General features: G+C 37.8%; 2 protein-coding genes across 9 annotated transcripts in view; both read right to left on the bottom strand.

Annotated features, from left to right (window-relative positions):
- Window positions 1–21,254, bottom strand: part of LOC123540438 (rho GTPase-activating protein 18-like) — a 104,685-nt gene extending 83,431 nt beyond the window's left edge. For 2 of the 7 annotated variants that reach the window (XM_053526129.1, XM_053526130.1), the window contains exons 1-3: window positions 20,762–21,009; window positions 10,253–10,391; window positions 2,843–2,908 (exon numbers count right to left, since the gene is read on the bottom strand). In XM_053526129.1, coding sequence (XP_053382104.1) covers window positions 2,843–2,908; window positions 10,253–10,367 — 181 coding nt within the window. In that variant the 5' untranslated portion in view covers window positions 10,368–10,391; window positions 20,762–21,009. The other 5 variants (XM_053526127.1, XM_053526126.1, XM_053526125.1 and 2 more) reach the window with 5 other exon arrangements.
- Window positions 21,255–21,825: 571 nt separating this feature from the next.
- On the bottom strand, window positions 21,826–26,580 carry LOC128549480 (uncharacterized). 2 transcript variants are annotated; one of them, XM_053526138.1, is made up of 2 exons: window positions 26,502–26,580; window positions 21,826–25,523 (listed from the first exon to the last, which is right to left on the bottom strand). In XM_053526138.1, exon 2 carries the CDS (start codon window positions 25,396–25,398, stop codon window positions 24,379–24,381), a length of 1,020 nt encoding a protein of 339 aa, XP_053382113.1. In that variant the 5' UTR covers window positions 25,399–25,523; window positions 26,502–26,580; the 3' UTR covers window positions 21,826–24,378. The 2 variants fall into 2 exon arrangements, with proteins under 2 accessions (XP_053382113.1, XP_053382112.1); XM_053526137.1 differs by having other exon boundaries at window positions 26,487–26,578.
- Between the last annotated feature and the right edge of the window lie 957 nt (window positions 26,581–27,537).

Raw genomic sequence — 27,537 nt, 5'->3', positions numbered from 1 at the left:
TCACTAGGTCAATCTCAAGATCAAAGTTCATTTTAGTACACAAAACTATGCTTGTGGTTCAAATTTGAAGGCTGTAGCTTGAGAAATGTGAAAGTAGGTCACTAGGTCAAAATCATGGTCAAATTTTATTTTGAAACAAAAAACTATGCATGTGGTCCAAATTTGAAGCCTGTACCTTCAAAAATGTGAAAGTAGGTCACTAGGTCAATAACAAGGTCAAAGTTTTTTTTTCGGTACACAAACCTAAGCGTGTGGTCCAAATTTGAAGGCTGTAGCTACAGAAATGTGAAAGTAGGTCACTAGGTCAAGATCAAGGTCAACTCATGTCAAGGTTCATCTTGCCACTCAAAACTATACATGTGGTACAAATTTGAATGATGTAAGTTATGGACATGAAGATTCTAAGTTTTTCCTTACATAAGTCAACATGAACCATATGACCCCTGGGGCAGGGCCATATTTGACCCTAGAGGGATAATTTGAACAAACTTGGTAGAGAACCACTAAATGATGCTACATTACAACATATCAAAGCCATAGTCTTTGTGGTTTGGAAAAGAAGATTTTCAAAGTTTTTTCCCTATGTAAGTTTATGTAAACCATGTGACCCCCAGGGCGGAGCCATATTTGACCCTAGGGGAATAATTTGAACAGTCTTAGTAGAGGACCACTAGATGATGTCATATACAAAGTATCAAAGCCCTAGGCCCTGTGGTTTTGGACAAGAGGTTTTTCAAAGTTTTTTCCTATATAAGTCTATATAAACCATGTGACCCCCGGGGTGGGGCCATATTTGACCCCAGGGAAATAATCTGAATAATCTTGATAGAGGACCACTAGATTTTGCTACATACCAAATATCAAAGCCCTAGGCCCTATGGTTTTGGACAAGAAGATCAGAAACCGTTTAACTGTTCCTGGCCAATATGACCTTGACCTTTGACCTAATGACCTCAAGATCAATAGGGGTCATCTGCTGGTCATGGCCAACCTAACTATCAATTTTCCTGAAACTAGGCCCAAGCATTCTTGAGTTATTGCCTGGAAACCATTTTACTGTTCCTGGATACTGTGACCTTGACCTTTGACATACTGACCTCAAAATCAATAGGGGTCATCTGCTGGTCATGACCAACCTCCCTATCAACTTTCATGACCCTAGGCCTAAGCGTTCTTGAGTTATCATCCAGAAACCGTTTTACTGTTCAGGGCCACTGTGACCTTGACCTTTAACATACTGACCTCAAAATCAATAGGGGTCATCTGCTGGTCATGACCAACCTCCCTATCAACTTTCATGATCCTAGGCCCAAGTGTTCTTGAGTTATCATCTGGAAACCGTTTTACTATTCAGGGTCACTGTGACCTTGACCTTTGACGTACAGACCTCAAAATCAATAGGGGTCATCTGCTGGTGATGACCAACCCCCTATCAACTTTCATGACCCTAGGCCCAAGCGTTCTTGAGTTATCATCCGGAAACGGATTGGTCTACATTCTGACCGACCGACAGACAGACCGACCTACCGACCGACATCTGCAAAACAATATACCCCTCCTTTTTCAAAGGGGGAGGGGGGGGGGGGGGGGGCATAATAAAGGGAGGTAATTTGCCATAAAATCAGTTCATAGTTATCTACCCTGATTGTCTCAGTCCAACTAATAACAATAATGAAATTTCAAATAAGTCCTATAAGTACTTATTGATATAAATCCATTTTGATTACAATCAGGGGAGGTAATCAGATATAAAATAACTCTGGAACCTACGATTGGATCTGATTTGTCATGGAATCCAAGATTTATTGTTGTTGAAGAAGTTTGTATCAAATAAAACCATAAATGAAGTCTCTATATGGCTGCAAAAGCCAAAATAGCCAATTTTGGACCTTTAAGGGGCCATAACTCTGGAACCCATGATGGAATCTGGCCAGTTGAAGAAAGGAAGCAAGATCTTGTGGTGATACAAGTTGTATGCAACAATGGTTAAAATCAAATCATAAATGAAGCTGCTATTGTGCAGACAAGGTCAAAATAGCTAATTTTGGCCCTTTCAGGGGCCATAACTCTGGAACCCATTATGGGATCTGGCCGGTTCAACAAACTAACCCAGATCTTATTGTGACACAAATTTTGTGCAAGTTTGATTAAATTCAAATCATAAATGAAGCTGCTATTGTGCAGACAAGGTCAAAATAGCTAATTCTGGCCCTTTCAGGGGCCATCACTCTGGAACACATAATGGAATCTGGCCAGTTCAAGAAAGGAACCAAGATCTTATGGTGATACAAGTTGTGTGCAAGTTTGGTTAAAATCAAATCATAAATGAAGCTGCTATTGTGCAGAAAAGGTCAAAATAGCTAATTCTGGCCTTTTCAGGGGCCATAACTCTGGAACCCATAATGAGATCTGGCCAGTTCAAGAAAGGAACCGTGATCTTATGGTGATACAAGTTGTGTGCAAGTTTGGTTAAAATAAAATCATAAATGAAACCGCTAGCGTGCAGACAAGAAATTGTTGACGCACGGACGCACGCCAGGACGGACTGACGACGGACGAAGGGTGATCACAAAAGCTCACCTTGTCACTATGTGACAGGTGAGCTAATAAAACCAAAAAGTTTTCAAAATTCCTACAAAACTGCTGCCTTATGTGCGTGTGTGTGTGTGTGTGTGTGTTTTGGTCCTTTTCGGAAACTGTAAATTCAAGGAAAAAAACTATGTTTTACACACAACCATAAAATCCAAGATTTTGTTAAAATATAGTATTTTATGTTTGGCTGCCAAGAAAAGGAAAAAGAAAACTTTCATTAAGTTTCAACACGTTAGAAGCTATGAATTACCTTGAAACTTTGAGACGATGAAACCATATCCTGCTTCCTGTAGCCATGCTGCCTCTTGTTCTCCTTCTGTAACAATAGTAATAAATAACAACATGTAACCATAGAAACAACGTGAAATATGTAATGATAGTAACAAATAATGCAACAGCAGTATAGTGCAACATGTAACAATAGAAGAAAATGTCAGCACAGTAACACTGTGAAACATGTCAGCGCGGTAACACAGTGAAACATGCCACCACGGTAACACAGTGAAACATGCCACCGCGGTAACACAGTGAAACATGCCACCGCGGTAACACAGTGAAACATGCCAGCGCGGTAACACAGAGAAACATGTCAGCGCAGTAACACAGTGAAACATGTCAGCATAGCATAGTAACACAGTGAAACATGTCAGCATAGTAACACAGTGATACATGTCAGCATAGTAACACAGTGATACATGTCAGCATAGTAACACAGTGATACATGTCACCACAGTAACACAGTGAAACATGTCAGCATAGTAACACAGTGAAACATGTCAGCATAGTAACACAGTGAAACATGTCAGCATAGTAACACAGTGATACATGTCAGCATAGTAACACAGTGATACATGTCAGCATAGTAACACAGTGATACATGTCAGCATAGCATAGTAACACAGTGATACATGTCAGCATAGTAACACAGTGATACATGTCAGCATAGTAACACAGTGATACATGTCAGCATAGTAACACAGTGAAACATGTCAGCATAGCATAGTAACACAGTGATGTCAGCATAGTAACACAGTGAAACATGTCAGCATAGTAACACAGTGATACATGTCAGCATAGTAACACAGTGATACATGTCAGCATAGTAACACAGTGATACATGTCACCACAGTAACACAGTGAAACATGTCAGCATAGTAACACAGTGAAACATGTCACTACAGTAACATTGTGAAACATGTAACCAGTGAAACATGTAGCCATAAAAACAAAATGAAACATGTAACCATGGTAACACAGTGAAAAAATGTGTAGCCACAATAACACAGTGAAACATGTCACCATGGTAGCACAGTACAACATGTCACTACAGTAACATTGTGAAACATGTAGCCATAAAAACAAAATGAAACATGTAACCATGGTAACACAGTGAAAAAAAGTGTAGCCACAATAACACAGTGAAACATGTCACCATGGTAACACAGTGAACAAGAGCTGTCAGTGGACAGCGCACTCGACTATTCTCAGTGCTTGATACTATAATATAAGCTATGAGTAAAACTTTAACATTACAATAAGCATATTCTAAGTCGAAAAGGGGCCATAATTCTGTCAAAATGCTTGATAGAGTTGCCTCCTCCTTTTTACAGACTGGAGTCATGATGGTTAACAAGTATGCAAAATATTAAAGTAATATCTCAATGGACTTTGAAAATATTTGGGGTGGTACACAAACATTAACATTACAATAAGCATATTCCAAGTCGAAAAGGGGCCATAATTCAGTCAAAATCCTTGAAAGAGTTGTCTGCTCCTGTTTACAGACTGGGGTCATGATGGTAAACAAGTATGCAAAATATGAAAGTAATACCTCAATGGACTTTGAAAATATTTTGGGTGGTACGCAAACTAATATTTGTGTGATGCTCACGCTTAAACGCCGATGTCAGAGCGAGTAGGATAGCTCCCCTATTCTTCGAATAGTTGAGCTAAAAAATGTAACCACAGTACTGCAACAAAGTGAAAAATGTAACCATAGTCCTGCAACACAGTGAAAAATGTAACCACAGTACTGCAACACAGTGAAAAATGTAACCATAGTACTGCAACACAGTGAAAAATGTAACCATAGTAACATAGAAGAGAAAAAAGTATGAAATACTGTCAAACTCAGTCCACTCCGATTTGGATAATTACACTACCACCTTTAACTCAAACCCTTCGTCATGCATGGCAGGATAATTACACTACCACCTTTAACTTGAACCCTTTGTCATGCACGGCAGGATAATTACACTACCACCTTTAACTCGAACCCTTCGTCATGCACGGCAGGATAATTACACTACCACCTTTAACTCGAACCCCTCGTCATGCACGGCAGGATAATTACACTACCACCTTTAACTCGAACCCCTCGTCATGCACGGCAGGATAATTACACTACCACCTTTAACTCGAACCCTTCGTCATGCACGGCAGGATAATTACACTACCACCTTTAACTCGAACCCTTCGTCATGCACGGCAGGATAATTACACTACCACCTATAACTCGAACCCCTCGTCATGCATGGCATAATGTATATTATACTATGACTCTTCAAGACTACAGGTCTATCTGCACTGTTTGCCATTCATTTAGTATCTATTATGAATGCACCCCTTTTAACAGTTAATGGTACTGTCTAAACTGCAAAAGTGGGTTAACTTAAGGGTTAAGTTTGTTTGGATTCATTTTTATGGACTGTTGCAAATAAAAAATCACCAAAAAATAGCTTCCCTATTGATTCATAATTTCAGAGTAGTCTCTTCATTATCCACATGCATTAAGACCTTCTTTTTATTTTCACTACTATTAAGTTAAAACACTTTCATATTAATAAGAAAACATTCAAAGAATAAATATATCAAGCAGAGAATGTTGTGCCCAAAACATGTAAACTGTGCAAAGATGTAAATTGAGTGTGTGCATAGTAATCAATCATGGCTGATATCTCATCTAACTAACCTAGCATAATATACATGTATGCATAAATTCAAATTTTGTTCCTTTTCTAAAGTTTGACAGGTTTTAAATACATAATATATTATAGGCCGTGCAATGAGAAAACCAACATAGTGCATTTGCGACCAGCATGGATCCACGCAGTCTAGTCAGGATCCATGCTGTTCACTAAAGGTTTCTTTAATTGCAATAGGCTTTGAAAGCTGTGCAGATGCATGGATCCATGCTGGTTGCAAACACGCTATGTTGGTTTTCTCATGGCGCAGCTCATATGCACAGTTAAGCCAAATGTTTGTTTCACCTTTGTTGCAACAACTTCCCCCCCCCCCCACCCCCCATCCCCCGACTTCCCTTCAAAATCTCTTCGATTATCAGGAAGCACTGTTTATATTCTTAATCATTATGAAAAATTCAAATCTAAGGTCTGATTTAGCATATTAAAAACAATTTTTTTATGTAAAAGATACAGAACAATTCCAACATTGTTTTACTATTCTTAAAGTAACATGTTTAACTCTGCTAAATTTCTATAATGAACATATCCATCTTTCAATTTGGACAGTGCCACTGACTGTTAAAAGGGAAACTTACCAAAAGATATTGACTGAATGGCAAACAGTGCAGATCATGAACAGACTGTATGGATGTGCAGGCTGATCATGATCTGCACTGTTCCCAATGGTTGAATGAGTTTTATCCAGCAAAACTTTTCTAAGGGTTAATACGTATCTGCTTTCCTATGATCTTGGTATAATATTCTTTTTATCTAGGAACTGTTTGTGTTACTACATCAAAATTTGACTGTATTAATTTTGCAATGTATTCATTCACATGCAGGTATCAAATAGTAATCCAAATTTCATTTTGGAAAAATGTAACTACATGTATTTATCTTCATTCTTTATGACAGCGTTACATTACATCACGTCACTGTTCAAATTCCTGTTCAGTACAAGTTTCCAGTCAATTAATGTAAAAATCTGTAAATCAGAGAGGAGAACAAATGACTGCCCTGGGTACTGTAGCAGTGTTTTCCACTGATCTGGAAATTTAAGAGGTCGGGGAGGGGGGGTTAATGCGAAAAAAAAAAGTGTCAAAATTTGGGACTGTTAAACAAGCATTATTTATTACTAAGATTTAACATTGAGGAAAAGACAGGTCAGTATTGTGTGTTACAGGACTAGAGGATATGGTCTAAAGAAATGAAAGGAATTTCAATCAAATATAAATTGAATATTTTCACCAGGATTTATAAGTCCAAAAGGGGGCAAAATTTGACTAAGCTGTCAAAACTATTGGACTTAACCCTGTTAGGTTGGTAACTGACCTACATTGTAGGAAAAGAAACAAGAGGGCCAAGATGGCCTTAAGTCGTTCACCTGTGTAACACACTATAACACTGTAAACACGTTTTACCTAGTGACTTCATTGAGACAAATATTTTGACCAATTTTCAGTAAGATTGGACAACAAAACAAGCATTATTCTTGATTTGAACAAACATTCTGACAAAGTTTCAGGAGGATTGGAGCAAAAAAAGTGGCCACTAGAGTGTATACAAGCTATTCCTGTGACCTAGTTTTTGACCCCACGTGACCAAGATTTGAAATTGTCCAAGACTTCATGATGACAAACATTCTGACCAAAATTTATGAAGATAGAATAAAACATGTTTCCCCCTAGGGTATAAACAAGCTAATTCTTTGATTTGACCTGGTGACCTAATTTTTGACCCCACATGACCAGATAAAGATTCATTCAATATTTCATACAGACAAACATTCTGAACAAGTTTCATGCACATCAAACGGAAGTGTTAATATGCTTTTCCTTTGACTTGACTGGTGTGACCTAGTTTTTGAGCTTTATGAACCAGTTTCAAATATGGCCTAGAAATCATCAAGATAAAAAATTCTGACCAAGTTCCATGAAGACAGGGTCATAAACGTGGCTTCTAGGTTGTTAAAAAGCTTTTCTTTTGATTTGGCCTGATGACCTACTTTTTTATCCTACATGACCCATTTTCAATCCAGGCCTAGAGGTCATCAAGAGAATCATTCTGTGCAAGTTTGTATCAAATCAAAGCATAAATGAAACCTCTATATGACTGAAATGGGCCAAAAAAGAGAATTTTGCCCATTTCTGAGGTAGTAACTCTAGAACCCATGATGGAACCTAGCTGGTTTTCACAAGGAAACAAGATCTTATTGTGACTTAAGTTTTGTGTAAGTGTGGTTAAAATCAAATATAAAATGTCACTTCTAAAAAAAAAAAAAATACCAAACTCTGGCTAATTTAAGGGTCAATCAGGTGCCGTAACTCCAGAACAATGATTGGATCTGACAGATTCATCATGGAATCCAAGATTCATTGTTGTTGAAGATTTCTTGCAAGTTTGTATCGAATCAAACCATAAATGAAGTCTCTATATGGCTGCAATAGCCAAATTAGGAAAGTTTGGCCCTTTAAGGGGCCATAACTCTGCAACCCATGATAGAACCAGGCCAGTTTTTGAAAAGAACCGCGATATTATGCCAATACAAGTTGTGTGCAAGTTTGATTAAAGTTGATTGCAAAATGTGGTCTCTATTGTGTTCATAAGCCAAAAATAGCAATTTTAACTCTTTAAGGGGCTGTAACTCTGCAACCCATGATGGGATCTAGCCAGTTTTCGAAAAGAACTGAGATATATTCCCAATACAAGTTGTGGGCAAGTTTTATTAATTTAAAAGTTATTTGCAAAATGTAGTCTCTATCATGTTCACAAGACAAAATTGGCAAATTTTGGCCCTTTAAGTGGCCATAACTCTGGAACCCATGATAGGATCCCGCCAGTTTTCGAAAGGAACCGAGATATTATGACTGTACAAGTTGTGTGCAAGTTTGATTAAAATCAAACTAAAAATGTGGTCTCTATCGTGTTCACAAGGAACGGACAGGCGGCAGACGGTCGGATGACAGACGAAGGGCAATCACAAAAGATCACCCTGTCACTATGTGACAGGTGAGCTAAAAAACAAATTTAGAAAACTATATTCCTTTAAGTGATAGCTATTTGTACTTGCATGCAAAACGGTGATGCCGACGCTGATGCTAAGCTGAGTAGAGCAACTCTAACTTGAGCAGACTGTTACCAGAGCAGTGTAATATTTACCATCTGCTAAAACCTAAGCAGACTGTGACCAGAGCTGTGTAATATTAACCATCTGCTAAAACCTGAGCAGACTGTGACCAGAGCAGTGTAATATTTACCATCTGCTAAAACCTGAGCAGACTGTGACCAGAGCAGTGTAATATTTACCTTCTGCTAAAACCAGAGCAGACTGTGACCAGAGCAGTGTAATATTTACCTTCTGCTTAAACCTAAGCAGACTGTGATCAGAGCAGTGTAATATTTACCATCTGCTAAAACCTGAGCAGACTGTGACCAGAGCAGTGTAATAGTTACCTTCTGCTAAAACCTAAGCAGACTGTGACCAGAGCAGTGTAATATTTACCATCTGCTTAAACCAGAGCAGACTGTGACCAGAGCAGTGTAATATTAACCATCTGCTTGAACCAGAGCAGACTGTGACCAGAGCAGTGTAATATTTACCATCTGCTAAAACCTAAGCAGACTGAGACCAGAGCAGTGTAATATTTACCATCTGCTTAAACCAGAGCAGACTGTGACCAGAGCAGTGTAATATTAACCATCTGCTAAAACCTGAGCAGACTGTGACCAGAGCAGTGTAATATTAACCATCTGCTAAAACCTAAGCAGACTGTGACCAGAGCAGTGTAATATTTACCATCTGCTAAAACCTGAGCAGACTGTGACCAGGCAGTGTAATATTTACCTTCTGCTAATACCAGAGCAGACTGTGACCAGAGCAGTGTAATATTAACCATCTGCTAAAACCTGAGCAGACTGTGACCAGAGCAGTGTAATATTTACCATCTGCTAAAACCTGAGCAGACTGTGACCAGAGCAGTGTAATATTTACCATCTGCTCAAACCAGAGCAGACTGTGACCAGAGCAGTGTAATATTTACCTTCTGCTAAAACCAGAGCAGACTGTGACCAGAGCAGTGCAATATTTACCTTCTGCTAAAACCAGAGCAGACTGTGACCAGAGCAGTGCAATATTTACCATCTGCTAAAACCTAAGCAGACTGTGACCAGAGCAGTGTAATATTTACCTTCTGCTAAAACCTGCTAAAATCTGAGCAGACTGTGACCAGAGCAGTGTAATATTTACCAACTGCTAAAACCTAAGCAGACTGTGACCAGAGCAGTGTAATATTTACCTTCTGCTAAAACCTGCTAAAATCTGAGCAGACTGTGACCAGAGCAGTGTAATATTTACCATCTGCTAAAACCTAAGCAGACTGTGACCAGAGCAGTGTAATATTTACCTTCTGCTAAAACCAGAGCAGACTGTGACCAGAGCAGTGTAATATTTACCATCTGCTAAAACCTGAGCAGACTGTGACCAGAGCAGTGTAATATTTACCATCTGCTAAAACCTGAGCAGACTGTGACCAGAGCAGTGAAATATTTACCATCTGCTAAAACCTAAGCAGACTGTGACCAGAGCAGTGTAATATTTATCATCTGCTAAAACCAGAGCAGACTGTGACCAGAGCAGTGTAATATTTATCATCTGCTAAAACCAGAGCAGACTGTGACCAGAGCAGTGTAATATTTACCATCTGGAGTTTTAGCACTCTCCTCCTCTTCCTCATCATGTCTCTTACTGCTCTTGATATCTTCAAACTCCTGAAAGTAGTCCCTCAAATCTCCGGGAGACTGTGACCGTGCCATTTCTTCACATTGTTATCATGCAAACTGAAATCATCAAAGTAATACTGTAAGTCTGTTGTCAGAAATAAATTTTTTAGTCAACCTACTGCAAACAACATAGTTCAAAACCCTAAGGCTTGCCTTGCTGCTTTCATTCATTTAAATAACAAATAGACTGTACTACTTTTCAAGCTTATTTATACTCTCTATTTTCAACAACTTCAGAGAAGTTCAGTAGAATCTAAAATGTTACTAAGCATCGGAAATGTCAACTGGTACTATATATATATGTACTATGTTAAATAATCAAAGGACCTCAGTACAAAACATTCAAACACAACATGAAGACAATAATGCCCATCTCCTCTTTGGAGAAAAGCTTCGTAGGAAGTTTCGCTAAATTCCAACAAGCGGTCACTGAGAAATACTATGGACAAGAATTGTACTTATTAATTATAAAGTGCAATAACTCTGTAAACTATACAGATTTCTTCCCAAAACACACAACACAGGACACAGTAACCCCCAACTCCTGTCATTGTTCATGACTCTAGGCGATATGTTTTAAAAGATATCGATAATTATGCATAATGAATTGAAGCTCTTTATATACAAATGTAACTAGAAAATGCTTTTGTAAAAAAGCGCATGTCTCCCCCAATGCAAAGTCCTATAGGCAAGAAGTCAATAGGGGTCAGGAGCGAAAGTCAAAAAGGCTGCAATAGGGATCATCTACTTGGCATGTCCAATCATCCTACTAAATTTCAACACTCTTGGCCTAGTGGTTCTCAAGTCACTGTTCAGGCTTCTGTGACCTTGACCTTTGATCAAGTGACCTCAAAATATATAGGGGTCATCTACTCTGCATGTCCAATCATCCTATTAAGTTTCAACATTGTAGGTCAAGTGGTTCTCAAGTTATTTCCAAAAAATGATTTTACATGAACAGGCCACTGTGACCTTGACCTTTAATAGACTGACCCCAAAATCAATAGGGGTCATCTACTCTGCATGTTCAATCATCCTATGAAGTTTCAACATTCTGGGTCAAGTGGTTCTCAAGTTATTGATCGGAACTGGTTATCAGTGTTAAGGCCCCTGTGACCTTGACCTTTAACGGAGTGACCCCAAAAACAATAGGGGTCATTTACTCTGCATGAACAATCATCCTATGAAGTTTCAACATTCTGGGCCGAACGGTTCTCAAGTTATTGATTGGAAATGGTTTTCCATGTTCAGGCCCCTGTGGCCTTGATCTTTAACAGAGTGACCCTAAAATCGTTAGGGGTCAACTACTCTGCATGACCAATCATCCTATGAAGTTTCATCATTCTGGGTCAAGTGGTTCTCAAGTTACTGACCGAAATGGTTTTCAATGTTCAGGCCCCTGTGACCTTGACCTTTCACAGGGTGACCCCAAAATCGTTAGGGGTCATCTACTCTGCATGACCAATCATCCTATTAAGTTTCAACATTCTGGGTCAAGTGGTTCTCAAGTTACTGACCGGAAATGGTTTTCAATGTTCAGGCCCCTGTGACCTTGACCTTTAATGAAGTGACCCCAAAATCGATAGGGGTCATCTACTTTGCATGTAGAATCATTCTATGAAGTTTCAACATTCTGGGTCAAGTGGTTCTCTAGTTATTGATCGGAAATGGTTTTCCATGTTCAGGCCCCTGTGACCTTGACCTTTGATGGAGTGACCCCAAAATCGTTAGGGGTCATCTACTCTTTATGACCAATCATCCTATGAAGTTTCAACATTCTGGGTCAAGTGGTTCTCTAGTTATTGATCGGAAATGGTTTTCAATGTTCAGGCCCCTGTGACCTTGACCTTTGACGGAGTGACCCCAATATCAATAGGGATCATCTACTCTTCATGATCAATCATCCTATGAAGTTTCAACATTCTGGGTCAAGTGGTTCTCTAGTTATTGATCGGAAATGGTTTTCAATGTTCAAGCCCCTGTGACCTTGCCCTTTGACAGAGTGACCCCAAAATCAATAGGGGTCATCTACTCTTCATGACCAATCATCCTATGAAGTTTCAACATTCTGGGTCAAGTGGTTCTCAAGTTACTGACCGGAAATGGTTTTCAATGTTCGGGCCCCTGTGACCTTGACCTTTGATGGAGTGACCCCAAAATCAATAGGGGTCATCTACTCTTTATGACCAATCATCCTATGAAGTTTCAACAGTCTGGGTCAAGTGGTTCTCTAGTTATTGATCGGAAATGGTTTTCAATGTTCGGGCCCCTCTGACCTTGACCTTTGACGGAGTGACCCCAAAAACAATAGGGGTCGTCTACTCCAGCAGCCCTACAACCCTATGAAGTTTGAAGGTTCTAGGTCAAATGGTTCTCCAGTTATTGCTCGGAAATGGAGTGTGACGTACGGACGGACGGAAGGACGGACGGACGGACGGACGGACAGGGCAAAAACAATATGTCTCCTTGGGGAGACATAAATATTTCACTAACTGAAGGGCTATAACTCTTACCTAGCTGAATAAAATCCCTTAGAGAACACCAGGTGTAAAACTTATTCAAATGCTATAGGTAATAATGAATCTTGTAAATGTTCTATGAAACTAGGTCAAGTCAGCTTCAGGAACATGGGACACAAACTAAATCTCTAAATCTGTGGGCTTTTTTACTTATTTAAGGGCCACTATTCTAGTCTTGCAAAGTTTAATTAAATAATAAAAAAAACTACGAAACACAATTTCACATGCTGGATAAATAATAAAAAAAACTACGAAACACAATTTCACATGCTGGATAATATTCCTACATGATGCCAGGTGAAGCATTTTTACGAAACTAAGCATTTCATAACTCTGGTCTAGCTGGCTGAGTGAAATCCCAAACAGAATACCTGTCCATGCAGGTGCTTTTAAACTTTCTCTAACGTTTTATTTCTCAATGTTAAACACTTCTTGAGATACAAAAGACCCCAACTTGCATCACCTTAATGCATATTTCTGATAATCAAGGGCAATAACTCTAGACAGAAATGAAGAAAAAACTCCAGGATCACAACTTGACATGCTGAATTCAACATTCCTAAGATGTTTCATGGACCTTGATCAAATACTTCGTCAGATATGTGCCACACAAACTTTTATGCCTTTTTATGCATGTTTGACTAAGTCAAGGGCCATAACTCTGGACTGGCTAAGTGATATCTCTAACAAAAGCCCAGGAGGACAACTTCATATACTGAGTAATATTGCTGTATAGTTCCATAATACAGAGTCAAATACTTTTCAAGATGCGACATGTCTGCATCACAAATTAAGGCCCGTTTTATGAGTACATTTTACTAAGTCAAGGGCCATAACTCTGGTTCAGCTGTGTGAGATCCAAATTAAACCCCTGGTACATAACTCCCCATACTGAATAACAATCTTGTGAGGTGTACGTGATTACTCTGGGTCAAATACTTTTTGAGAGATATGCAGAACAAAATTTTGACAGTTGGACAGATATACATACTCTTGATAGAGCTTTTCCTGTCTATGACGTTTCCCTAAATTCCAACCTTTGGTTGTGGAGATAAACTCCAGACAAGAATTGTTCTATAATTTACTGATGTCGAAAAATCAAAGAGCAACTAGAGATGCTTTTGAGAAAAGCGCATGTCTCCCACAACTGCCTAATCATCTTAATAGTAAGTCAGTCTGCGCTTCTTGGACCCAAAATGTACCCTATACTACTAATAATACTACTAATAAGACAATTTTGATTCTACCAGCCCTGTTTTATAATGCATATAATTTCACATAATGGAGTAGAATCTACGGTATAAATATTTTGATAAAATGCAATCAATCAAATTTGTAAATTTTCAATCATAAGCAACCTGATAGAGGTTGATTTATGAAAGTTTATTAACTTGACTGGTCTCTGCTCTCTGTAAACTGATAAAAGGTTCTCAGTGAAGCAAGCTCAAAATTTTGAATAAAATGACTTTAGGGCAGGAAGCATGCCAACTGTGTCTCTCATGGATTTTCTATTGGGTAGATACAGGGTTAAATTAAACATTATTATTCCTTAAAAAGAGTGTGTCTTCAGGTTTTAACATCTTTTTCAACAATTTTTCAGTCATATTAACAACGCTGTCTATACTTGTATAAGCAGTGAACACAATGCCAAACTTAAAAGTGCTCGGCCACATTGGTATATCATGTTGTAGACACATGACAAGTCTTTAAGTACCCAATCCTAATGTTCAGAGCCCAGCGAGGAAACTACTAGTACCATTTTTTTATGTATTTGGTATGATGCTGTCAGGGATTGAACCCAAGACCTCATGCACTCAAATTTAAGAAGGCACTCTACCAAATGGCTACTGAGGTGGTTTTTAAAAAGTTGTCAGTCATGTTCTAACCAACATTATACTGACGCCGGGGCTGAGCAGTCCTAGCACTACCCTCTTAATGCTGAGTGCCAAGTGAGGAAGCTGCTAGTACCATATTTTTTTTACCTCTTTGGTATGACGCGGCCAGGGATCGACCTCCCGCACTCTAAGCGGACGCTCTACCACTAGGCTACCGAGGCGGTACATTTATAATTCTAAACAAAAAGGAGGCATAATTCATAAAAATATTGGTGCAGGAGTTCTGCATCTTGTGTCATATGATTTTAGTTTAATACTATTTTATTGTATTTGTTATTAGGCATATGTACAATAGTATGAACACAAAAGTATTAACATATACAAATGTCATTATGATGTGGATGATGATTATATGGAACAAGTACTTCAAGTTTGAATAAAATGCATTTCTTAATAACTGAAATGTAGTGAAAATGCATCAAAATTAAACTTAAATTCTAAGTAAAAGGGGGGATAATTCATGAAACATTGGTGCTAGAGTTATGCACCTTGTGTCATATGATGTGGGTGATGATGTTGAACAACTTCTTAAGTATGAATCAAATCCATTCAGTAATAACAGAGGTAAAGTGAAAGTGCATAAAACTTTAACCTGAAATTCTAAGTAAAAAGGGGAGATAATTCATGAAAAATTTGTGCAAGAGTTACGCACCTTGTGTCATATGATGTGGGCGATGATGTTGAACAATAATTCAAGTTTGAATCAAATTCATTCAGTAATAACAAAGATAGAGTGGAAGTGCATCAAAACTTTAACCTGAAAATCTAAGTGAAAAGGGGGATATATCATGAAATATTGGTGCCAGAGTTATGGCCCTTATGTCAGATGATTTGGGTGCTGATGAGGAATAACTATTTTAAGTTTGAATCAAATCCATCAAGTAATTACAGAGATATGATGAAAAAAAGAAAGTGTAAAAAAATCTTCAACCAAGGTGGGGACGCGGAAAGACGCCAACGCTGACGCCAGGTCGAGAAGGATAGACTCCTTAAACTTTGTATAGTCAAGCTAATAAATTACTGGTTTTACATTCAAATTTGATTTGATTTTGGCTATTTCCGCAATCTCAGCCAAAAGGCAGGTTTTAAGTAGCCTGCTAAATTTCTAAAATGGACTGCTCCATCATTCAATTTGGGCAGTACCATTTACTATTTGAAGGGGTGTTCACTGAAAACTTACTGACTGACCATGATCAGCCTGCAAAGATGTGCAGGCTGATGATGGTCTGCATTGGTCGCAAAGGCAGAATCACTTGCTGCCAGCAGGCAATTTAAGTTTAAACTGTATGCATATTTTAAATCCAACAATTTCCAAATACCGAGTATAACCTAACAAAACAGCATTTCTAATGAATTTTGGCAAAATAGAAAATTGTCAATGCAAATCTTTGACAAATTTTTATATAATAAGATAGTTCTTATGTTCAAATAATTCCTCAGGAAAAGTATATTTTAATGTCAAACAAACTAATATACCTTTGATAAAATAACTTTATCAAAAGATTATAAAATTATGGCATTCGAGTTTGTTTTTTTTCAGATGAAAATGACAAAGACTAGAAAGAACTCAGCGAACAAAACAATGTGTATTAAAATTAAACGGATAATAAGATAGATCTATAAAAGTTTTGAACAAATTTGTTTCTTAATTATCTGATTAACTACCTTAACCTTTACCCTACCATTATTTCTAAATGGAACGGTCCATCGTTCAATTTGGGCAGTACCATTTGTTATTTGAAGGGATGTTCACTGAAAAATTTACTGATGGGTTAGCGAACAGTGCTGCAGGCTATGACTCTGCAGACCATGAATGATCAGCGTGCACTGGTCTCAAAGACTGAGTCACTTGCCACCAAAAGCTGATGTCATGTATGGCTGAATTGAAATGTTTATGTTATTTTGTTGTGTCTTCTACATCACAAACACAACAATATAAGGTCATACTCGGATCATATATCTTCTATAATGGAAGAAGAAATCAGATGTCCCTATAAGCATTACTTCTGGCAAAGACAGGCACCACGTCGACCTGGGTATAGAACCACTGTTACTTTCACCTACTGACCTGGGTATAGAACCACCAACTTTCACCTAGCCCATATCGGACAGCTCCCGCACATGATTGAATTCCACATCCATTAGCAAGTATTCAAAACCAGAGGGATGAGGGGTTAGTGGTTCAATGTCTGTGCCCTTAACCACTTGATCTAGGGCACAGGGGTACGCTGAAAATCTAGGCAATCTCATACTTCCTGTTCATACAGCTATGCTTACATTGAATCTGACAATTTCTTCTTTCTTCAAATTGACAACCTGCAGGTCCAGATCCAGAAATATTTGATGGGGTTGGGGGTGGGTGGAGCCAGACCACAGTTTAGAATGAAAGTAGCATCAACAAGGTACAAAGTATTGAGAAGGGGTAGGTTCAGACAGGGTCCCTATGTTCATGTTAGGCGGGAATCAAGGGAAATATTTGAAATACAGTCAGATATGAAATGGTGGCCTCTGGGGCAATTTTTTGGTCAAAATTTTGAAATATGGAAGGGGCCGGGTTATATACCCCTCATTTTAATGAGGTTAGTGGGCTCATCCCCTGAAATGTTTTGAAAGATATGTATAAATGGTGGCCTCTGATGCAGTTTTGGGTTAATTTTGGGAAAATATTCCTTTACAAATATAGTTGGATGCTACTTTGATGAGTATAGCTCACTCCTCTGCCAACTGGGGGCACTGCCCCCTTGGTCTGCCATAGATCCAGACCAGGCCTGGCCTGGGTTGATAAGATCAGAAACTCAATAAATGCCAATTAACATTATGGATATTTCGTATTATTCTAATTACACTAAGCATGACTTTGTCTGTTTGTTTTGGGTTTAAAGCCCTTTTTGAACAGTATTTCAGTCATGTAACAGTGGGCAGTTAACCTATAACCAATGATCCTGGATTCTGTACCAGTACAAACCTGTTATCTGCATTAGTAACAGTCAACTTCTCCACAAGAATTATCAGAGGTGTGAAGAATGAATGATTTCAGACAGTGTCTTCTATTAAATTGTCACGGAGAACATACACCCCGCCCAAGGATCGAACTCACGACCCCATGACCCGTAGATTAATGCTCTCCCTACTGAGCTAAGCGGGCGGGCTACACCTCATTCATTAGTGAAGCATGCAATTGGCTTATTCTGACAAAGTATGAATTAGATCTTAGTAACCACCAATTGATGCTATAGATAAGTCCCAACCTTAAAACGGAATGAATGCGAAATTATTGAATTATGTCATTATTCAAGCTGGCATCCCAACTCAAGAATTAAAATAAGGCAGTGGCTAGAGAACCAGAATCGGTTCCCTAGACAGCAAACTTATTCATCCAGAACCGGTTCTCTAGCCAAAGTACCGTGCATAGGCTAGGGAACCGGAATTTTATTTCTATGCATAAACTGGCGAAATTTACTTTGTTTCTTTTCGTAAGTATCATGTGCATGTTCTTATCTTAATAAGTTAATTAATTTTACTATTTCAGCAAGCTATGCCCTGTTATTTATTTGTGTTTACTGTGTCTCCAGAAGTGTACTCGCCGCATACTGTCCGCCATATTGGAATGATAAAATAAACTAGTACGAATGAATGCGAAAGTCGAAATAAACTTGAAATTTAAACTTAAAAGGTGTAAGACAATAAAAGAAACGATTAAAACAAATCAAGTAATTTCTGTTAATTAGTACTGATTACATATCTTTGAACGTGAAATGCCGAGGTGTTACAAACCAGTATTTAAAGAATATTATTTTATATTTAAATAATTTAAATACAGTAAAAGTTTAAAGCAAAATTTAATAACATTTAAAAACTGCGAAGTATAGTTCACGCATTTATTCGTACTAGTTTATATCATTCCAATACGGCAGACACGGTATATATGCGGCGAGTACACTTTTGGAGACAGTAAATGCAGTTAAATGCAAGGGAATAGTAAAATTAATTAAGATAATAATATGCATGACACTTACCAAGAAACAATGTGGATTTCGGCAGCATTATGCATAGAAATAAAATTCCGGTTCCCTAGCCTATGCACGGTATTTTGCTTAGAGAACTGGTTCCGGACGAATAAGTTCGCAGTCTAGGGAACCGATTCCGGTTCTCTAGCCACTGCCTTAAAATAAATATTAATAATGATCTATATTTTGTAAAAACTCAAACTCAATTTTTCAACATAATCTGATAATAGCAAGTAACTTCCATAATGTTTTTTATCACACAAATGTATAAAACCAAATAAACCCTGCTGATTTTCATCTTGTAATGGCTCACGGTTGAAAATGTAAGACAAATTGGCTGGGCAATGTACAATACAGTGCTTTAGGGTATAGCGGATAGCTAACTAATTTTTCTTGCATTCTAATTCAAAGAAACAAAATTTAGTAGTTTTTTTCTGTATATCAGACAGAAAACAGCTATTCTTTTCAAAACATTCAGCATTTAATAGAAATTCATGTGATTTTTCTCTCCATGCTATTGTTTACGTACGTGCTGGTTTAGGGTGTGCAGGATAGCTTTGGTCATTTTTTCCATTATTAGTTTAAAATCCACATCTAAACAAACTTCCCAATATTTTTTTACAATAAATCAGAATAATAATATATTCTCTGTTCAAAAACATTCAGCTTTTTAAATTTCTGTCAAATGCCTTTCATTCATTGATGTTTTTTACATACACACTCATTTAGTCAGTAAAGGATACTGGTACTGATGATAAACCCGAACAGAAAATGAGGTTTTTTACCTGTAACTTTTTTATTTCTGCAATTTGTAATCAATGGTTGGTATCAAAATAAAGCTTAACATTTGCTGAAAACTTAACATAATTCAAATTTATAATTAGTTAGCAAACTGACATAAAGTGAGGCCCTGAAAGGGGCTAGTAAAATGGGGACTGTAAGCAGGCTGACTGATGATAAATTCGAACACTTTGTCATTTACAAAATTTTCTTAGTAGTATTATATTGAAACTTTCCCAAAAATGCTGCAACAGTCATTCCTGATCAAGTAATGAAAAGTGACCCAATGTCAGGCCTTCATGTTGCGACAGTGAGCATGCGCAAAAAAGAATGTGTCACTTTATGTACCAGACACTTTATGTACCAGCCCTTTATGTACCACTTTGGACACCTTATGTACCACATATATGATATATATTGGATGATCATTTTTGTTTTGATTTCATGAAAATGTTATATTTTAAGTTACTTGGAATGTATTTTTTACTAAATTTAAATGTTAATTGTCATGATTAAAAGGTAAAATTAAATGCACATAGAAATGTTAACAACATTCTATGGACTTAAGCTGATTAATCAAAGTTGTTTTCACAGGTAATTATCACATATTGACAGTGCTACACAATGAGATACAATTACTATATAATATATAGGTGGTACACTAAGTGTCAAAGTGGTACATAAAGTGTCTGGTACATAAAGTGACTGGTACATAAGGTGTCGCACCCCGCAAAAAAACACCCTCTTCCCCAGTAATTTTGGATAAATATTTTTTATACAGATAAATGTAAGTCATTTATTTGTACAGAATATTTACCAATTTTGTTTTTATTTACACCAGTTGGTGTTGTAAATGGAAACTATTAGATGGTGTATTCAAATTTATAAATAACCGATTGCAATCAAATATTTCCAAGGTGGTCGACTTTATCATCTGTCCGGGTTTATCATCAGTACCAGTAGCCTCGATTTTTATTTGATAACATATGAAAAATAACACAACAAGCAATCATTTAAAATGTATGTCAGAATGTCTGTCTGCATGCCAGTAAAAGAATGATATGAAAATTTATATAATAATTCAAGTCTAAATACAAATTTTATCAACCTATCCCCTATACCCTAAAATCTGCTATACCCTAAAGCACTGTAATTATATTTAAGAACTGTGCATTATTTGTATATTCAATAATTTCATCTGATAACGAAATCACCAATTAATGTACCTTTTCAATGTGTTAATCCGTCATACTCCTCTATACATATGTAATCTTTTATCTGAACAAATAAAGTTTATACACAAGCTAAAATTTTACCCCACCCGAAAATAACTCGGTTGACACATAGACGGTAACTTAAACCTAGATAGATTACACGCTTTTACAATCTTCAAATAATTAACTGAACATAAACAAACAAAAGAAGTGACCGCACCGGCACACATGATAATATAAACGTTTGACAACACGCGGGAATCATACAATGTGGTTTCAGAAGCAGAATTTTGTAAGATGTAAGCAAAAATTTGTCACACTCACTTCGATTCAGTTTTTTCATCTTTTCGCACTCCTAAAGGGAAATTTAAAATTATGCAAATGAATGCTACATAGCTGACAAGATAAGTAACGCTCGATAACTCGCTAAACATGTAATTTTACACTGTTTACTTACAACTATACACCTTTACCTGTCATTCATGACTTCTCAGGTGAAAATAACTATTGCGCATGCGTAAGTTTACTGCTCTTCCGGGTATCGCCAGAGGCGTAGACGGCGGATTCTCTTTATACGCTGCCATCCCACATATCTATTAGCACCATTCCAGTTTTCAGTAGGAGAACTAATACAATACAATACAATACAACACAACACAACACAATACTGTACAATACTTATTTAAAAACCAACACAGTGCATTTGCGATCAGCATGGATCCAGACCAGCCTGCGCATCTGCGCAGTCTTGTCAGGATCCATGCTGTTCGTGAACGGATTCCCTAATTGCAAGAGGCTTACAAGCGAACAGCATGGATCCTGGCCCAGGCTGGTCAGTAACCATGCTGGTCGCAAACGCATTATATTGGTTTTCCCATGGCGCAGCTCAATTATACAAAAAGTTAACTAGTTTAGCCGACTTCTCAACCGGGGGATCGTGGAATCGATGCCCCATGCAGGCCTGGATCCAGAAATATTTGACTGCGTGTGTATGGGGTGGGGGGGGGGGGGGGGGGGGGGGGCTCCAATCTAGAACGCATTCGTCACTGTCGGGGCGCATAGCGCCGAAGGCATTTAGGTACGAGAGATGGGCATCTGTCCATGTGCGTTTAGAAAATTTTGAAATACTGGTTTGAAATGGTGGCCTCCTCTGGTGCATTTGAGATCTAACTTTTGTAGTAAATGAAGGTTTTTCTCATTCTTGAATGAGAGTGGAGGGGGGGGGGGGCGTCGTCAGGAAGCTTTCCCCCTGGAAAAATTTGATATACTGGTATGACACAAGTACTTTTTTCCAGGCAGCGGACTCGAGGGTGGAATGAGAATGAGTGAACTCGAGAGTGGGAAGAGCGGCCCTCGAGAGTGAGAGGAGTGGACTCGAGGTGTGAGGAATGCACTCGAGAGTGGGAGGGTCGGACTCGAGAGTGGGAGGAGCGGATTCGAGGGTGGGAGGGGCGGACTCGAGAGTGAGAAGAGCGGACTCGAGAGAGGGAGAAGCGGACTCGAGAGAGGGAGGAGCGGACTAGAGAGTGGAATGAGCAGAGATCGAGAATGAGAGGTGTGGACTCGAGAGAGGGAGGAGCGGACTCGAGAGTGAGAAGAGCAAACCCGAGGGTAGAGAGAGCGGACTCGAGAGTAGGGAGAGCGGACTCGAGAGTGGGAGGAGCGGACTTGAAAGTGTAAAGAGCGGACTCAAGAGTGGGAGGAGCTGATTCGAGAGTGGGAGGTTTCATTATTAACGTTTCGAAAACAAAAGTTTGTGATTTTGAAAAGCGTAAATACATTCATGATAAAGCTATTAAAATAAATGGTGTACATATGGAATTTGTAGATACATTTACATATTTAGGCGTTAAATTTGCTTACACAGGGGATATGAAATTAGCTATTAAGGCCTTATCAGACCAAGCTTTGAAGGCCAATCATAATTTACTGTCTTTATTTGACAGAGTTGATTTTGACATTAAAACAAAATTAAAGCTTTTTGACTCTATGGTTGCACCAATCTTATTGTATGGATCTGAAATCTAGGTAGAGTACAACTGTAGTGAGTTAGTGGATAAGATACATATTAAATTTTGTAAATATTTTGTTAGGGGTAAAAAACAAACACCTAATAATGCGATTTTTGGAAAATAGGATAGATTTCCATTGTCAGTTTTTTGTCAAGAAAGAGCATTGAAATTTTGGATTAAGATTTAGAAACAACCCACATCACAATTATTCAACATTTATGTTGATCAGCTGAATAATACAAGAGGTAATTGCTGGGCTACTAATAGAACCTTAACAATAACAGGATATTCAGATGTTATGGAACACTTCGACAATAATGTTAACTATACAGCTCTATTTAAGCAACGTTTGCGTGACTAGTTCGTACAGAAATGGCACGACTCTATTGAAAATATGTCGAAACTTGATTTATACAGAAAGTACAAAGGTGATTTTTTGGTTTTGAGAAATATTTTGATAATGTAGGAAACAATAAGTGACGTAAAGAGTTGTCTCGTTTTAGATTGTGTTAGAAATTCCTTAGAAATTGAGGCTGGTAGATTCATTGGTTTGAATAGACAAGATAGACTTTGTAAATTATGTTCACAGAATTTTGTTGAAAATGAATTTCATTTCTTGTTATGTTGTCCAGTATATAGAGATTAGAATTCTTCATAAGATATCATCAGCGTTTCCAACTGTTGACAAATTTGTTCGAGTTATGTCAAATTCTAAGAAAAATCAAGTATATAATCTATGTATATTCTTGAAATTTGCTTTTAGCCGTAGAGCAGACTTGTTACAAAACACTTGATATGTTAACATCATGATCATGATGATTTTACCAGATCAGATCCTTCCTTGCAAAGCCCATGAGAGTCGAACAAGGCCGTGATGGACGGTCAGCCCCACCCCTTTAAGAGTGGGGAAAAAATCTCGACTCTCGTGCTTTCACCTCCACCCAACCAGCCTTCGGCACTCACGGTCCCACGGCCGAGCCACTTTTTCGAAGCTGGCGATAGCCCTGCCGAATAGAGAATCCCCCATCTAGTTACTGCTGTAAAGACCCTTTTATATATATATAATCCGAATTTTGGACTGAATTTTTGTAGGTAAATATATATATTAACAATCTAGGCGAGTGGGAAAGTACATGTCTATATAACTTTATCATGTATTCATATTGATTTGTGTACCGTGAAAAATTATGATAGGCAATAGATATGAAAACAATATCATGATTTACAGCTGGGAACACCTTCATTAAAATCTACACTATTGAAAAAAATTCTATTCGCAAAAATGTCCTCAAAATTGTCATTTCCATTAGTCTCTGATAAAATCTTTCGAAGGGTCTGAATTCTTCAAATCAGTCGACAAGTAAAAAGCAGCTTGATCTTTTCATTTGCTGAATTTTCTAAGAATTTCAAGTTATAAGCAATCACAAATTAGTCAAATTCTTCATTGTGGAAAACGATTTGACCGGGATGTGCAAAACTACCTTAACTTGATGACAACGACTGGATGTCATAAGTTGGATTGTTGTATCTTTCAATTATTTATTATGACACATTATGAAACCTATCACCAGTAACGTGACGAAGTAGAAGCTGTCTATATTCAGTCCTGCCGAGCCATTATGAGGTGTAACTATGTGCTTTCTCGGTTTTCAGATCTGTCCTCGTGATGGGCTTGGTAAACATCGCAGACGTGGTTTGATTTTGGATAAGTATTGAGTTGTTAAATTCCTTGACCATTGTTTCGTTTGGGGTTAGTGTCGAATGGTTAGACGTCCCAGCCATTGTTTCGTTTGGGGTTAGTGTCGAATTGTTAGACACCCAAGCCTTTGTTTCGTGTGGGGTTAGTGTCGAATTGTTAGACACCCAAGCCTTTGTTTCGTGTGGGGTTAGTGTCGAATCGTTAGACGCCTCAGCCATTGTTTCGTTTGGGGTTGGTGTCGAATTGTTTGACGTCTCAGCCATTTTTTCGTGAGGGGTTGGTGTCGAATTGTTAGACACCCAAGTCTTTGTTTCGTGTGGGGTTAGTGTCGAATGGTTAGACGTCACAGCCATTGTTTCGTGTGGGATTAGTGTCGAATGGTTAGACGTCCCAGCCATTGTTTCGTGTGGGATTAGTGTCGAATTGTTAGACACCCAAGCCTTTGTTTCGTGTGAGGTTAGTGTCGAATTGTTAGACGTCCCAGCCATTGTTTCGTGTGGGATTAGTGTCGAATCGTTTGACGCCTCAGCCATTGTTTCGTTTGGAGATATTGCGAAGTAGTTTGAAATCTCAGCCATTGTTTCGTTTGGGATAAGTGTCTTATTGTTCGACGCCTCAGCAATTGTTTCATTTGGGGTTTGTGTCTTTTTGTTCGACGCCTCAGCCACTGTTTCGTTTGGGATTAATGCCGAATTGTTTGACGTCTCAGCTATTGTTTCATTTGGGGTTAGTGTCTTTTTGTTCGACGCCTCAGCCACTGTTTCGTTTGGGATTAATGCCGAATTGTTTGACGTCTCAGTTATTAGTTCGTTTTGGGTTAGTGTCGAATTGTTTGAAGTCTCAGCCATTGTTTCGAGAGGTGTTAGTGTCGAATTGTTAGACGTCTCAGCCATTGTTTCGTGTGGGGTTGGTGTCGACTTGTTTGACGTGTCAGCCATTGTTTCGTTTGAAATTAGTCTCACATTGTTTGACGCCTCAGCGATGGTTTCGTTTGGGGTTTGTATCGAATTGTTTGTCAGCGTTGAAGTGGGAGACGTCACAGCTATTTTTTATCCAGGCAAACCTGAAATATGTAACAGTTTTTGCTGAAAAAGTTGTGTTTACTTTTAAAATTAAGTGAAAAGCCCTTGTTACTTTAATATTTCGACAAGGATGATATCAATCTTTTATTAATTTAGTTTATCTATACTTTAATTATACTTTAAAGTAAACATTAAAGCCGTTTATATTTGTCTTAAAACAAACAACGGAATCAACAAGCTGAAAATGTAACATGTAGCGCTTATCAATGATATGTAATACATTCGTTCTACTTTTCCTTGTTTTTTCACGTTTTTTTTTTCCGCATATCTGGCATCAAGACAAACATATGATATTTTCACATTTACGTTCCCCTGCCATAAATGGGAATTCTAGACCCGCTCTAAGCAGCCGTGTTTTTTACGACAACTCAAGATAGCTTTTCAAATTTAGAAGCGGCACACCAAAGAAGCATTCCTTTAAAAATATTTCCTAACTGGATCAATGGTTTAAAAGTGGCGTTTCAAGAATTATCTTTTTTAACTTTGGCGGCAGTATCTTTTTGACATATTACTGATGATATAACTGGTAGATGGACATCCTAGGGATATATCTGTGAAACTGTTTCATGATCAGACAATCGATTGAAGAATGCTATTTATAGATATTTTTTATGTTTTAGCTCTGACAGCCATGTCTTTGGCGAGTTTGGTTTGTAAACGGTCACCAAAGAGGTATTTGCGTGAAATTATTTTAAAGTCGAACAGGCACTTTCTGACAAGAACATTTTTAAACCTCCACTATCTCTTTATATGAAAATGTGACCACGCTATCTGGCCGAATTTATTTAAGAAGGACAACGCTGGAAGATCATTATCTAAGGAATATTTTTTCGAAATCAGACCAGCAGTTCAGCGGTTTTAGGAAAAAGGTATTATATTCTGGCGACTATGTATTTATTATCATTTTTATTACTATTTGACAAAACGAAATAATTTGAACAAACTTCGTAAAGGATCACCAGTGAATTTCTTGCATGCCGGACGAGATTTCCCCATCTGGTTTAGTTGGTACTAGAAAAGTTCGACTTAAGATGACGCTCGTGAATGAAATGCGTAAATTCATACGCAATTATAGGAAAATAGTCCTAAGATAAATATTGGCTCAGTGGGTTCGGAATTGGTCCAACAACCTGTGTAATATGATACACATAATTTATCTAATGCTCTAGATGCATTTTTTTCTTATTGTACATTGAAAACGTTCCTTTTTTGAACATAATTCAAATGTAGCATGTACAAATGAACTGACATAACATGACATTTTATCCATGTATAATCTTTTTATTGTAAGTGCGAAGTTTGGTTGCGTATTAAGAACTAGCAAAGACAAAACACTAAATATTTTCATCGAACTCGAAATACCAATAGTTATTATTAAATCTTACTAACGGTAATAGTTGCTAATCTATAATCTTTTTTTTTGTCACATATAAAATGACTACATTTTGTAGTCTGAGCAGTTAGAAAATGTCTCAAGAAAAAAAAAAAAAAACTAAAGGAGGCAACAAAATGTTAAAATAATGTACTCACACTTGCTGAACATTCCAATCAAAACATATACAGCAAATCTAGTGAACATTTTTGTATTTATTGCAAACATCTGCCCAGTACAAAAAGCGCTAGTGAATGCTCCAAAAAGGACAAATTTGAATATATATAATATATAGTAAAAGATGTGCAAGCGGATGTGTTCAAGCGGATGTGTTCTCGAAAGTACTAATGCCTTTCGAAAGTACTAATGCCTCTCGAAAGTACTAATGCCTCTCGAAAGTACTAATGCCTCTCGAAACCGCATAATAGATGAATACCATTTGTTTAATCGTTATAATTCTACGGAATAGACCTTTTTCCCTTTTCCCTTTTCCAATTGAGATTTTCGTGTAATTCTTGCGGAAACATTTGATAGAATTACCCTGGTCCGTGACAAAGGGAAGTTAAATCAAGGGGGCGTTTCCGATGACAACAGCATTATCTCTCCCGCATTATGCAGGAAGT

This window comes from Mercenaria mercenaria, chromosome 16 (assembly GCF_021730395.1).
Source record: "Mercenaria mercenaria strain notata chromosome 16, MADL_Memer_1, whole genome shotgun sequence".
Taxonomy (NCBI): Eukaryota; Metazoa; Mollusca; class Bivalvia; order Venerida; family Veneridae; genus Mercenaria; species Mercenaria mercenaria.
This window is presented reverse-complemented; position numbering and strand designations above follow the sequence as displayed.

What these genes read in the sequence shown, in the direction of transcription:
- LOC128549480 (XM_053526138.1), bottom strand. Translation starts at nt 25,398, where the DNA reads ATGGCTGACACGTCAAACAAGTCGACACCAACCCCACACGAAACAATG.